The 15,801-nt window shown below is 39.7% G+C and overlaps 1 protein-coding gene across 4 annotated transcripts in view; it reads right to left on the bottom strand.

Annotated features, from left to right (window-relative positions):
• DGKI (diacylglycerol kinase iota) overlaps positions 1 to 15,801 on the bottom strand; it is a 402,429-nt gene that overhangs the window by 137,961 nt on the left and 248,667 nt on the right. For all 4 annotated transcript variants that reach the window (XR_009244222.1, XM_058654978.1, XM_058654979.1 and 1 more), the window contains exons 13-15: positions 13,838 to 13,951; positions 11,646 to 11,783; positions 7,827 to 7,905 (exon numbers count right to left, since the gene is read on the bottom strand). Coding sequence is in view for 3 of the 4 variants with exons in the window: in XM_058654978.1 (XP_058510961.1) it covers positions 7,827 to 7,905; positions 11,646 to 11,783; positions 13,838 to 13,951 (331 nt within the window). In the remaining variant the exon portion in view is untranslated. The remainder of the gene's footprint in view (positions 1 to 7,826; positions 7,906 to 11,645; positions 11,784 to 13,837; positions 13,952 to 15,801) is intronic.

Here is a 15,801-nt window from a genome sequence, read left to right as displayed (position 1 = left end):
TTCCGTTCGGTGCTTTACTTCCTAATTCTGTAGAGGATAAACATTGCAAATGCATAGAAAATGAAATGTTTAAGTCATTTTTAGACGAGTAAATTGAAATAAGAATGAGCTATATTTGTTTTCCAAATTAATACGGAATGTAATCAGACATTTTTGCTACCTAAATTTTCCTTTATTAACAAAATATCTTTGGGTTGGTTGGCAGGATACTTACTGATTGCTTATAAGGTAGAATTATAAAATAAAAAGTATAGTTATAGAAAAAAAAACCCTCCCTACAAAAACAGAGACAAAGGAGGAACAATTTATCACACGTGCACAGGCCTTCATTTCTGAAAAGTTGGTCCAGCATTGTGGCACAGCTGGCTAGACCTTTGCTTGTGATGTCAGCATCCTTTATGGGTGCCAGTTCGAGTCCCATCTGCTCCACTTCCAATCCAGCCCCAAGCTAATATGCCTAGGAAAGCAGCAAAAGACAGCCCAAGAACCAAGAACCTGGGCCCTTGTCTCCCGTGAGGGGGATATGAATGAAACTATCGGCCTCTGAGTTCAGCTTGGACTAACCCTGGCCACTGCAGCCATGTAGGGGAATGAGTCAACAAACAGAAAGTCGGTCAGTCAGTCAGGGTCTCTCTCTAAAACTGACCTCTGAGGAGGACCAAAGAGGAGGAGAGGGCCAGTGAGGAAGGTAAATGTCTTTTTGCTTTAAGGAATGTGTCTGCTCTTCCGAGGTAAGCCAAAAAAGGCCATAATCATGGAAGACCAATAGTAGACAAAACATTCCGAGCTTAGTGTAGCAACTTGGTTGCTCACTCTCCTCCACAACCAAAGTGGCAGGAAAGACAGAGGAGACCCCAGCCCCTCTGTGCAAGCTCTGCTTTTTAGCCCATTTAGAATAGGAGTGGACACCAGTTCTAACTTCATTAGTTTCCTTTTTTTTTTTTTTTTTAAGATCTGTTTTCCTTTTTTTGGAAAGGCAGATTTACAAAAAGAAGGAGATACAGAGAGAAAGATGTTCCATCTGCTGGTTCACTCCCCAAGTAGCCACAACAGCCAGAGCTGAGCTGATCTGAAGCCGGGAGCCAGAAACTACTTCTAGGTCTCTCACACGGGTGCAGGGTCCCAAGGCTTTGGGCCGTCATCGACTGCTTTCCCAGGCTACAAGCAGAGAGCTGGGTGGGAAGTGGGGCTGCCAGGACTAGAACCAGCGTCCATATGGGATCCTTGTGCATTCAAAGCGAGGACTTTTAACCGCTATGCTATCGCACCAGGCCTGACTTAATTTTCTTTTAAATCAACATTATCTCCCCTCCAGACCTCACAATATATACTCTCTATATGAAAAATGTCTTCCATCCTTCAAAATTATCTTTAGATCACAGCATCAATTCAAAATCTAAAAGTCTCATTTAAATCTCATTAGCTCACACTTTCCAAATGTTAATTCTGTATCAACTAAATGAATCGTCTGTAGATGAAATTCATACATAATGATGATGAGCTCTGTGTAGAATTCATTCGATGATTAAGTATATTAGCCACATCCACATCCTTTCCTACAACATGATAACGTGGCATATGCCATCAGAATGGGCTTTCTAAAACCCTGCATTTGTATCCGACTGATACTACATCTTAGTGTTAAGAACCTTTCAAATTTTTATTGCAGCCTGAAGCCACTCTCCAGGTATTGGGAGGATCTTATGCATACACACTAAGCTATTTAACACAACTCAACGCATTTCCTCTTTCTTCCAATCTAGCTAAGCTCTTATTTCTCATACTTCTACATCAACCATTCTTCATGGACCTAACTGATTCTTCTTTTCTCAGTCTATCTTATGTCCTCCCTGTGTCTTCACAAAAACAGAAAATGGAAGATGACTGAATGGCATGGTTTCTGCAGCATTTTCTGATCCGAAACTCTGCAGTAATGACCACACACACATTGTGTACACATGCCATACATGTGTCATTTCTGAGCTTCTAACCACTGAAAATTAGTATGTATATTTAAAGTCTGATAGAATTGCAGAGCGACTCAAAGGTTGCTTCCATCTAACCCCATTTCCTACATGCTACCTTCTCAGAGGAGTGTCCAGTACCTCCACCAATTTCCTCCCCAAAGAATGTAGTTAAAAATTCAGAGTATTAGCAATTTGTTACTCTGTTGCCACCAATCTCCATCCCAAATCAAATTCCTCAAGCTCAAATCATACACGTGTATGAAAAGGACTCAGGAAGCATGTATTAGTTTACTTTCTCAGATATTTACTACGTATTAACACATAATTACTATAATTTTGAAGCTAGCATTCAAAGATTCCAAACATATGAACAAAGGAAGACTATTAGCCAAAATCTATTAGTCAAATTCCCTATATAATGAAAGCAGAGTACGCCTTGGAATAGCACATATAAATGGAATCACAAAATCAAGCCCAGAGAGAGGATGTAGGTCATATTCCACATACTGAAATACATTTTCACATTTTCAGAATTCTTTTACAGTCACATCACTGATAGGCACGCTGCAGCCAACACTAGGTGTTGACAAGCAAAACACATTAGCTCATATCCTGACTGCATTTTTCCACTAAGTATTAAAAATATACACACACACAAGTCAATTCAGCATGCATATCTTTATCAATCTCCTCTTTTACTCTACTTCCAACTTCTTGATTGAAATCATAAAAGCTTCAGTTTTCCCAAGGCATATGAAATAAGTATTCAGAAATGCAAGTGCACCACTGTGTTTATAAAGCTCAATATGCAATTTGAACCTCATGTAATGTGTGTGTTAGCCATAAACTCTCATTGGCTACTTACCTAGTTAAGACTTCAGTATACCAAATTCACTCCAAAATCTATGCCTACAGTAACATTTTAGCCATTTTCTATTTAAATTGTGTGTGTGTATAAACTCTTTCCTCTTTCCAGTATTGTCTTTCATTAAGAAGAAATATTGATCTCAACATTAGAATTGCTTTTCTAACACCGGTGCAGTGTTTCATTCTATGTTCATTGCTTATCTGCACTCTCCTCCCTCTCATCCACCTTGATTCTTGTTTAGATCATGCTCCTCCCTTTAACCTGTCCTACTAATTCCTATACGTCCAGACATTTTCCCCCAAATATTTCCACTGCCACAAGCCCAGCTGAGCTCCCGCAGTACTTACTATCTATACAATCAGATTCATCTCTATCTTTTCATCTTCGAGCACTGTTTATTTTACCTCTGTGAGACCTACCTCTCGAATAAACAACCCACTACTTCAGCAACCCACTACTTAGGCAAAACCTTACTGAGACAGTTGTTCTGCCAAGCACAAGGAATAAAAAATGAAATAAGAGGTGGTCGTTTACCTTCAGGGAATTTAGATTGGGAGAGCAGGGGATGGAGATATTAGCATGAAAATAAATTTAAAGAAATACTTTCTATATTCCATGAAAGGCATCTATACTCAAAAAAGGAACAATCCAAAAATGCTGAAGAGAGGTATGGTTCAACTTCAATGATGATTCCGCTTTTTTTTTTAACTTTCTTTTAAAATTTGATTTATTGTTAATTCTTAATTTTCATGATACAGTTCCCTTGGCTGAGGGATTTCCCCTTCCAACCTCCCTAAACATTGTTTTCCCTACATTGTAACAATACTTTAGTTCCTCAACAAAATGATGATTCTTAACACAGAAAGAAACTCAAGAGAGAAAAGTTTCAGACAGAGATCTACAGTCCTTCAGACAATTTGTGCTTAAGCCTCGGTGCCTACGCAGGAGCTGGCAGCATGTGCTGGGAAGTGCTGGCAATGAAGGCATTTAGCAAGTCATTGTCAAAGGCATCTCATCAACAAATCTGTCCATGTTTGATCGTAAGCAATGCAACAGACTCATTCTCCTTGGAAATGTGCTGATCGGCATGTTTCTATACGTTCAGTGAACACGGAACATCTTGAGTCAGATTTCAGTGTCTTCTTCAGCCTCAACTGTATTTCTGTGACCTTGCAGCATAAAATGCAATTCTTCTGAATAATTTCAATGAGGCCATAAAATGTAAGCATTCAATTTGAGGCTAAAAATGTCGTGTGTTTAACAAACATTTCCAAAATGTGACAATCTCATTCAGAGAGCTGGGTAAGCGAGACCTAACTTTTCCACGGACAGCTATACTCGTCATTAATACTCTGCACTACGCTAATAACGATGATTATAAGCTGTATATTAACAGACTGGGCTGTTTTCAACAGCCTCCCTGAAGCATTGTGATATTGCAATAATGATTAAAGCACTTGGCAATCCTCCAACTGACAGTGAAACATCCAATCCTATTACATCTCTATATTCTGTTCCAAATGATGGTACTTGATGATGCATTAGTGGCAGCAGTAACCACAAAGGCTTTGGCAACATAAAGAACAATCAGTGATGCGTATTATCTTCCTAACCAAACACAGAAACCCCCAAATCATCAAATATTTACCTTTCTTTATATACAAAATGAAATCAAAATTTAAGACCATTCTTATTTCTTGCTTTTTTACTAGCCATTTTAAAATCCCTTACCCAGAAATGACGTGAATAAACTGTCTCAAAATAAACATCGTTTCTTAAAGATACACTACATAGGTAGTTACGTTAGGAGCCAGCAACTGGATGAACTATTTTAACATTTGTCATGGAAATTCTTACTACAGTTAGTTGTAAGAAGTTCTCCTTCATGAGACTTGTATTTCCATGTTGTATAGCTGTTTTACATAATTCATGATGTGAAATACTACAATTTTCTTAACTTATCCCTAAAAGATTATTCTATCCAAGCCATCTAATTCTCAAGAACTTTGAGTCACTGTCCAAGTGTTGTATGGCAAATGACCCAGGTTTAGCTGTAAGACTCAGATTGTGACTGTGGCTTTTGGACAGCTTAATGTCTCAACTGTGACTGTTCTGGGTTGGAGAACGCTCACACCAAATGTAGCTTTACCTATCTTTCTTCTATAGCTTAGATTAATGTTTCTTGACAAACCATGTAAAACTAGCAAAGGGGCAGAAATCTGAATTAACATAAAATAATTTTAAAAGAAAAATTGGCCTGAGTAAATAATTATGCTTTTCATTTTTCTCTTAGTGTAAAAAGAGGAAATTAACAGGATATGGAGACATCTTCACTCCTGCTCTCAACATGCCAACAAAATCGGTCTCGTATTTTATGGACATGGACTTGCTTTTCTCATCCTCACCTCATCTTCATGAACCTTAGGCTTTTTTTTTTACTCTGCATCAACGTCCATTCTCCCTTATCTTTTTACTAGCTGATTTTTCTCACAGGCACTGTTTATAAGTAGAAAAAAATGTTTGCAACTCCACTGCATGCTGTATTTCAACACTTGCACTAAGCCTTAGCAAGAAACTATTCAGAGTTTCACATTTGACACCTTATAATGAATTTATATAATATGCATCTACAATCTAAACTGCAACAATCTCAGAGCTTTTAAACTGAGAAAAAAAATTCCTTCCCCAACAGAGGTAGGCCTGGCTTGTCTAGCTAGGTGCCTTGCTCTGCTCTCACTCTGAAGAACAGAAATTTCAGCACAGCACAAGGCAGTGTCTCAGCAGGACAACTTGCAGACTAACTAGACTAAATATCAGAGCCACTTGAATGAGCTAACCATCAGCTACTTGCTCATTCAGGCCTCTTATCATGCCAGGATGTCTATTTTGGGAAATTCATTTATTAATGCTAATTGTGCTACTTCACAAGTATTGTTAAGAAACTCATGGATTGTATCAAGAATTCCAGATTCTGAGTCTACTAAAGAATATGAGAACAAGAAATGAGCTAAGTCTTACACTTACCTCCTAAATTAATTCTACTTTCCGTGAAGGGCAACAGGTCAGAAATGCTATTCCCAATGCAGGTACTTCTGAATACTTAACTTGCACGGCAGTGAGTTGAGGGGATGGTGGTTTTTTTGCTTTGGAATATTTGACGTTCTGTCTGAGATTTCCTGACCAAGCACATGGGAAAGCAAACCGAGGCTCTCTCTTAAAACCAAAATCATGCTTGATCAGATCAGACTCTGACTTTTTCATAGCTCCTGAAACCAGGAAGGCCAAAGTCTATCAAGATTACTGAGTTTCTGTAAGGGACGTTACAGATGTGTCACTCATCTGTATTTTTCACTCTGATCCTGTCACTCCATTTGTGATTCTCAGCGCTGAAGGGCATTACCCGGGTCCAACCCGACACCTCAATGGCTAAGCTTTCACTTTGCAAGTGCCAGGATCCCATATGGGCACTGATACGTGTTCCGGCTGCTCCACTTCCCATCAATCTCCCTGCTTGTGGCCTGAGAAAGCAGCAGAGGATGGACCAACATTTGGGGCACTTTATCCAAATGGGAGACCCAGAAGAAAACCCTGGCTCCTCAGTTCCAGTTGGCTTAGCTCTGGCCATTCCTGACATTTGGGGAGTGAACCAAAGGACAGAAGATCTTTTTCTCTGTCTGTCCTTCTCTCCATAAATCTGATCTGTCTTTGCAATAAAAATTCATAAATCATTTTTTAAAAAATTAAGGAGCATTCCTCTGTCTTATTACTAGAATCTGAACATTTGAATAATACCTGTGCTCTTACAGAACCTGGAGGAAGAAAAGTAAGCTACCTCCTCATTCATAACTTTTATTTCTTGATAGCCTATATTCTGGCACTATTGTGGTTATGTATGGGACTTTAAAAAGTTCACAGAAAACAGAATAAAAAATAAGCTTATTTCAATTTTAAAAAATCTTGAATTCCATACTCATACATATGTATACTTATGATGGACTAATTAAAGCATGGCTGCAGATACAGGCATGTACAGATGCCTAAATGGTTCTATCAAAAAGGAAGGAATTTCAGAGAGACCAGAGAGACAGCAAGATTGGGGCTAAAATCAGAAGTGAAATTCTCAATTCTAAATGGCATAAGAAAATTGTGATGACCTATTTATACACCATTATTTCATTTTAATCAATAGTTCTTTGTACCTCCAACCTTTTTTAATGTCTATTTTTTTCTGTTTGAAAAGCAGAGCAAGACGAGAGACTGATTCTCCACCTGTTGGTTCACTCTGGAAAGGCCTGTGACCTCCAGGGCTGGGGCAGGCTCAAGCCAAGATCCTAAACTCTGCCCAAGCTTCCCACATGGATGACGGGTACCCATGTACTTGAGTCATCCTCTGTTGCCTTCTAGCATGTATTAGCAGGAAGACTGTATAGAATGCAAGTGCCCCAAGTGCAACTTAATATGCTGTGCCACAACTCCAACCCTCCCATAACTGTGGCCTTCTCTCTGTTAGTAATATTGCAATCACCACTCAGCCTCACTCCCATCTCAGTCTCATCCAGTGGGGATTCCTGGTACCTTCTCACACACTCCTTTCTTGCAACCCAAACTATCCACAACCCTCTTTTGCTCTGAGATGTCTATTTGCAACTTTCTTCTTCATTTTTGCTACCATATTTCAATGAGACGCATGGAATTCTAGTAACTAGTGGCTTGTGAAGCTGTTGTTTGCTCAAAAGGTCTGAAAAATGTTTAGCACTTCTTGTAATTTGCTTATTTCAGAATTTCCAGTCAAACTTAAAAATTTTGAGATCCTAATCAATAAAGTCCCCAGGTTCCATTTCTAATCAGTTCCCATCTAGTCTAACTCCAGGGGTCCCCATGAAGGCTACAGCAAAACAACACTGAAGCCCCCAGCAAACAGCAGGGAACATGCAAAAAACACCTGCTAGCAACGTTCTCCCTGGGAGATGGCAATGGGACGGTGTCCTCACCTCTGGATTCATGGAACTCCAGTGTGACGTGAGCATCAAATCCAAGGCTGAAATAATTATTGAAAACATTCAGGGGAAGCTGCAATGACAAACAAAGGTATCAGTAAAGTTGTATATGGGTCAGGTTAAAGGAGAAACCGAATGCCAGAAATCAATCTCTAGGGTAGTCCTGGCGAAGGATCAGTCATCACTCAAAGGACAGGGTGTTTACGCAGAACAAGTGACTCTGAGTCAATTCATTAAGAAAAAGTTCAAACCAAGTACTTCTCTCAAGAATTATTAATATTGGGGCTGGCATTGTGGTGTACCTTGCCCAGCACTCATCTGCAATGCCAGAATCCCATGTAGGTACCAGTTCAAGTGTTGGCTGCTCCACTTCTGATCCCAGCTCCCTGGGAAAGCAGCAAGAGATGGCCTCAAGTTCTTGGGCTCCTGTGTCCACGGGGGAGACCTGGAAGAAGTTCTGGGCTCCTGCTGCGGTACTTGAGGAGTGACCCAGAGAATGCACAATTTTCTGTCTCTCTCTGCTTCTCTGCCTCTCTCTTAACTCTGGTTTCAAATAAATTTTTATAAGAAAAGAATTATAAATACTACGTGAAACCAAGGAGCTATAAATACAATGATGAGATGTCAGCCGTTCTAATGAATATTGTAATATTTATTAAGCAAAGGGCTACACATTTACAGTAGTTCTAAAAGATGATTCACTGAGTGAACTGCTAATATAAATTTATTTGTAAGGATAATATCTACCTACTGAATCACAGGATATTCTTTTTTGAGAATGCATATTCAATATATGAGTACTGAAGATAAAACTGAACGTTATTTTGTTTATTCATTGCCTATGTTTAAAAAAAAGTAGCTTCTGACAAAGTTCATATAAGAAATAGGCAGTGGGAAATATTTATCAATTGTTGACCCAGACCAAGGGTGGGACCGCCATGTCGGAGAACTAGAAGAAGCACCTGGCTCCTGGTTTCAGAATGAGCCAAAATCCTAGCTATCGTAGCCATCCAGGAGTCAAATGTTAGATGGAAAGTCTCTGCCTTTCTGTAACTCTGACTTTCAAAATAAATTTTACAAAGATTTTTAAATTCAGTCTGACACAGGTTTATTACATTTCAAGTTCCACCTGAGACTACTTTGGCAAGGTCGAAACAAATGATTTTGTGGGCCAGACACTACCTACATAGGAAAAAAAAATAGAACTAAATAGGTATACTTTGAAATATTATTTTATATTATATAGATGTATATAAATATTTTTCAGATTCTCAGTTCATTTTTGAAAGCTTGCATCTTTAAAATGACCATAAAGTTTGCAAACACAACACATGCATGTATGCACACATGTTCCTTCCCAGAGACTGCTGAGTCCTCGGCTGCATTATAATTGCAAATTCAGTGGGAGAGAGAGCGCCATGTAGCTTAAAATCACACCTTAAAACTGGGAAAGTGGTGTGATTTGACATCTTCATGTCCATGACAGCGCAATTAGAAAGGAAATGAAAAGTTCACATTTGGCATGGTGCTTAAGGCACTGGGAGGATTCCACATCTCACTTTTGCGAGCCTGGGTTTGGAACTCAACTCCTACTACTGGCTCCAGCTTCCTGCAGGGAGGCAGTAGCCCATGGGATGCTAAGATTTTAGAGTTCCTGTCACCCACCAGGCACTTGTGGACAGAGATCCTGGGCCCCAGTCCCTGGTTTCAACTGCCCAGGTGGGATTTAGGAAATAAACTAGTACATGGAATCCATCTCTCTCTCTCCCTCCTCACTCCCTTCCTCAACTTCTTTCTCTTAAAACAAACAAAAAACTAAGGAAAAACATAAGGCACATACTAGAAGGGAGAGAGTGTTTCTCCCACTTTTTCTTGTGCAACTCAGAGAGGACCTGAAATACTAAAGTAAACAGAGATTTAATGCATGCACACAATTATTAGGTTTATGCCTCAAATTGATCTACACCTTTCTCAAGATTTTGAGGCAAGTTTACTGCAGTGGTTCACATACTCCATGACTTGTATTTCCTCTTTACACAGATGAAGAACTCTGTCCCATTTTTTAAAAATGAAATGAGAACAAAAGAGGGATATTAACACAGAACGAAAGACATCAGGTTGCTTGGTCCCTAATGGAAGTAAAGAACAAGCCCACGTGGCAAGCCCTGAGTCAGAACTCGTAATGATTCTGAGACCAAATCATTCCTAAGAAATTGATTCAACTAACCAGGAACAGGGAGAAGAACTCAACACCCAGAGCAATGCCAAAACCATGTCTCACTATTCTGGCTTCAAGTTTGAGAATGTCCAGTTCCCGCACTTAAACAAAATGCCAGTCTTTAGTAATGACAGCGGGCTGCGGTCCTGCCAAGAGCACAGATATGTTCCGGCCCTCTACCATTTATGTTCTGTTGGCTGCAACTCTAGCCCATGTCTGAGCATCCACTGATAGCTAGGGAGAACATCTGGTCACCATCTCCCAAATGATATCCCAATTGAGTCTCTTTTTAAGCTGTTCACATTTTCCAGGGAAACTTGCCCCAATTTCTTTTTCACATCTCAAAAATCCATTTTGAAAGCCCTTTAATTATCTGGATTGATGCTCCTTGGCTGCACCATGAAATCTTTCCATTTCTTAAGTTGTTTGGAAGAGAAATAAATATAAGTTTCTATTGCGGGCCTAACCATTCAAACTTTAACAGAAAAAGAGGTTAAATTTTCCATATGGCACTCTTCTTTCTAAATTGGTTGCTTTCCATCCACATCCCAAGATGATTAAAGAACATTATGACATTATGAATTCAAATGCAACCAAGAAATCATCATTTCTAGTAGAATCTAAATAATGGCAGGATACAGTTAGGTGAAAAAAAAGTTAGGTGAAAGAAATTTGAGCATTCATCTCACTTGGTCAGGATGATGGTGCTAATGAACAATGGACATGGTTTGGTCTAAAACGATACAGACTTCAATCTATTTTAACGTCGAAATACCCATGAAATCTGCACCTCAAAGTCATACTCCAATCATGTATAGCAGAGAGGCTGAAGTTATGAATGCCTGAACCTTAACCTTGTTTAATTTATTCAGATTTTTTAGGGCCAGGGCCTGGTAATTGGCATTGTAACAAACAGACCTGGAATTCCATATGCAGAAGTTTGAAAGCGCTATTGGAGAAGAAAGGCAACACTAACTTGGGGGGAAGAAGCTACTCAGCAAATCTGCCTGACATTGCAACCAGAATGTAGAACCAAATGTTCAACCGAAGTTCCTACGCAGTGGCACATTTACAACTTTGTCCTTTGGTTTGTTTGGGGTTGGAATGAAAGTTTAATCACTAAAAGAAAACACTAAGTCAAAACATTTGTGTATCTTCATGTCCCAAACCAGTGATGAAACAGACTTACTTACCACCTCCTAAATACAAGGGAAGTTTGATGATGAGATCAGACACCCTAGCTGGATCTTTTTCTACTGGAGAAATCATGTGCAGAAATGCTTCAAAACGCAAAGTTTGCACCTTCTCAAAGGCTGCTTGCAATTAACTATGGAGATTAAAACCTGGAAAGATAACTTTTTGATGCAGAGACTGGGAGTTTCCTGAGCTCGGTAAGCATGGAAGGAGATCCAGGTGTCAGCAGTTCATGGGCAGCGACAGTGAGTGACACCATTGTACTGCCAGCCTCAAGCTGGACACTAAGCTGCCATCTCAGAAGCACAAGTTGGCATGTGAGTCCCCAGCCAGCAATGACACCCCTGTGGCACAGGAAGATGTTCCAGGGGTCCTTTCTGCTGAAGCGAAGGTTTACTAACCTTACATACACCATCTTCAAGTTCCTCTGGAGGCAGGTCTGGGTTTCTTTCCACATGGAGGTTCCAGCGATCTAGTTGTACAATTGTCCCATCCTCTACCTGGCACAGGATCTTTGAAACAGGTTCATCAGTGTATCCCTGAGAACAAAATCAGAGAACACACCCAATGCTATCTGAGCAGTGGAGTCAATACTATTTTTGACCAAAAAAACAAACAAACAAGCAAAACCAGTGTTGCTATTATCATTCTGCTTACTTTGTACTAAGTAAGGCTAGGAGAGTGAACTGTTCTCTCAAGGTACTTAGAATGTAAAAATACTCACAGATAAGATACAAAGATGCACTAGGTCTGGAAGGTTTGGGCTAACGAATGTTTGCTGGTACGAAAAATCAACAGTCATTTGTACATGCGGAAGGTCATGAGAGATGTCTACTTTTATTAGATCAAAACAGGATTCTTAAGAGAGGAATTGGGAAATACACAATCAATCTTGCATGCAAAGGGGAAGAAAGTATCAAGGTAGGATGGGATTGACAACTTTCTCTGGTTAACATTCAATCTGTCCCCCTTGCCTGGATTTCATCATGGGACAGCACCCTTCCATGACGTGAGTGACGTTTTACTGGAGAAATTCCTGTGAGAGAACTATGTGTTCCTGAGGATTCATTACTGACATCATCATTATCAAGGACAGTCATGTCACTGATGTGGCTGCAATATGTTAACACTTCTGAAACCTTAGAAGTTTCATGAAAAACGCACTGTCTGACATCAGCATTGTGATTGGGAAGTACAAGCATCCCATATAGAAGTGCCAGTTAAAATCCTGGCTGCTCTGTTTCCCATCTAGAATCCTGCTAATATGTCTGGAAAGGCACTGGATGAGTGGCCAAAGTGCTACTCACATAGGAGACCCAGGGGGAATTTCTCAGCACCTAGTTCCCACCTGACCCAGTGACAGCAACTGTGGATATCTGGGGAGTGAACCAGAGGATGGAGGAAGTTATTCATCTATTTCTCATCTATCTATATCATCTATGTATCTCCTTCATAAAATAAATAATCCTTAAATGTATGTTTATGTATCTAATTATATACTGCCAACTAAATTATGTACTTACGAAAGGATGACTCAACCCAAAGGCTAGATTAACATCTGCTACACATCTGGAAATAATTTTTCTGAGAAAAAGAGCATCCCAGTTGATTGGCACAGAGGAGCAAATAAAAAGTTAGTGGGTTGTATCCATGTGTTTGTTAGTAAATTTTGTCCCTATTAACATCTTAGCATTATTAAATAAATAGGTAAACAAATAATAAGTTAATGAAATGCTGGTTAATGACAGGATAACTACTCTTCCTATGCTCACTGAGGTTGACTGCATAGTGGGAATGACAGCTGGATTACTAGTTACCAAAGCCATCAGGAAAACCCAATGCAGAGACCAGCGTTGTGGCACAGCATCTTAAGTCACCACCAGCAATGCCAACATGCTATATGACAATCAGTTGAAGTCCCAGCTGCCTTACTTCTAATCCAGTTCTCTATCATCACAGCTAGCAGAGCAGTAGGAAAATAGCTAAAGTGCTTGGACCTCTGCGTTCACACGGGAGACTGGATAGAGTTTCAGGCACCTGTCTGTGGCCTGGACCAGCCCTGGTAATTATGCATTGTGGTCACTTGAGCAGCAAACCGTAAGATGGGAGATTTCCCTCTCTCTCTCTTCATCTCTCTGACTCCCTCTCCTTCTGTATCTCTACCTTTCCGGTAAATAAAATAAATATTTTTTAAAATGTTCAAAAAAATTGCAACCCTCCAAAATTCAGGACTATAAATAAAACCTGATTTGCTCTTCTGGCCAGAGTAGATTGTCCGAATTCATTCAAGTCCATATGATAGTTACACATGAATCATACAGTAATTACCCAACTTCTTTGTTTTGCTAGAACCGTCCAAAAGCCCTAGATCTGTGTACTAACCACCACTGTTTTGCAGGCTAAACATGTACTTCCACTCAGGGTGATTATAATTTTAAAAGGAAGAAACTAAATCGGAGTTTACGGGTGCTCGATTCCCAATGCAGACTTCTTCACTGAATAACGGCAGCTCCTTCCCTTCTGTGAGAAGTTCTATGGATTAGAGATTCTGTTTGTTACTGGAAGACAGGCAGCCTCAGGGGACATTTCTTACCCCTCCCCAGTTGAGAGTCCGAGCCAGGTCATTCCCAGTCCCCAGAGGAAGCACTCCCACAGGAGGCTGAGGACTCAGCTGCAGCTCATCCAGGATGGACAGGATCCAGCCCACCTACAGACACATCAGGGGCCAGAGGAGAAATAAGAAGGCAAGTAAGAGATGCAGAAGACAACTGGAGAGGAAGAGGTCTGAAAGCACTTAGCACAATAGGACTAGTTTTCTCTAGAACACCCGTGTTTCAGTGGAGGAGATAAGGGAAGACGCTCACTGCATCAGGCAGTTTCCAAATGGCAAGTCTCTGCAAGGGAAGAGGATCCGTTTATGTATGCTCTGTCATGTCAGCTGGATCCACTCCTCTACGTGAGCTGAACCACAGATGACCTCTGCATCTTGGGAGAGGTGAAGATTTAGGGAGATAACATAACAGGGAAGTGGAGGTTACTATAAGGACTCACAAGGGGACGGAACTTCAATTCTGGCTCATATGGAATACAGAGCCTTGACTGAATTACTTAACTTCCTGGATCTTTATTTATATGATTTTCAAAGGAGTATACTATTTCCCTAACAGGATTATTTGCAATTCAATTAAAATGTATAGATGGCCTTAATGTGATGTATGGCTCATGGAAGCACTCCTTGAAGTGGTTCCCCTGCATAACACCATTTTGGAAATAAGTAACGTATTTCCAAATAATCCTGCAGTCTCCGTAATGAAATACCATGATGGCCCAGTACCTAGCATACATATAGGCAGGACACAGGTACTTATACACTAGAATGACAAAATTCAATCTCTTCTAAGATAAATAAAACTTCAGGCTAAGTCTTGTTACTACTAACAGTAATTACCCCCGTTTTGATCATAACAAAAAAGAAATATGTGTATCATTACAATGGTACATTTGAAATACTGCTTCCTATGGATACCTAAGAATTGTATAACTATAGGTTAACAGAAATTTCTGTCTGGTAGCGACACACATGTTACGTGGCAGTATGTATCTCTGCTCCCAATGAAACAGCAAAATACATCCTGAAAATATGATACTAGATTTTTGACCTTTGTCTATACCTACAATGCCATGATACAATAAAAGTGATTTGTAAAAAAATATATATATATGGCTTTGTTTCCCCCACAGGACATTAACCAATTTGGTCTCAAATTTAGAGAAAGTATTTGTGTATGAACTCCCTAAATGCTCTTCTCTGCAAATCTCCTACATCAGCCTTACCCTCTTGCTATTTTCCCCACTGGGCTCAGCACAATAGCCTATTGGCTAAATCCTCGCCTTGCAGACACCCACACTGATTCGTGTCCCAGCTGCTTCACTTCCCATCCAGCTCCCTGCTTGTGACCTAGGAAAGCAGTAGAAGGTGGCCCAAAGCCTTGGGTCCCTGCATCCACGTGGGAGACCCAGAAGAAGCTCCTTTGGATCGGCTCAGCTCCGGCCATTTCAGCCACTTGGGAAGTGAACCAGAGAATGAAAATCTTTCTTTCTGTCTTGCTTTCTCTGTGTAAAATCTCAATTTCCAATAAAAATAAATAGATTTTTTAAAAAAGAGCTATGTAGATTTTCAACATGCATTTGTTTTATATTTGCATGAAAATCATGTTTTTGAAAATAAAATTGTAGAAGATTCATTGAACATCACCATGCATAAAACACAGATCTAAGCAAAAAGTAAGGACATAAATTAACTAGGCTAAGATAGATAAGGCGACTGGTTGATCTCAAGGAATTTATAAAAACAAAAACATTGATATATAAATACAGTAATGTCACTTAGTCCTTCAGGAATACATTAGCCCAAGACCCCCCCGAGTGAATTTCCAAAATTGTAGATATAAACAAACTCTAGAAGTTAAGTAGCATGCTTTTTCTTATACATACATATCTTCTATAAAGTTTAATTTGCAAACTACAAAGATTAATAATAATATCCAATAATAAAAT

The sequence above is a fragment of the Ochotona princeps genome, chromosome 25 (assembly GCF_030435755.1).
Source record: "Ochotona princeps isolate mOchPri1 chromosome 25, mOchPri1.hap1, whole genome shotgun sequence".
Lineage (NCBI taxonomy): Eukaryota > Metazoa > Chordata > Mammalia > Lagomorpha > Ochotonidae > Ochotona > Ochotona princeps.
The sequence above is the reverse complement of the archived record's forward strand: the minus strand, read 5'-3'. Positions and strand labels throughout refer to the sequence as shown.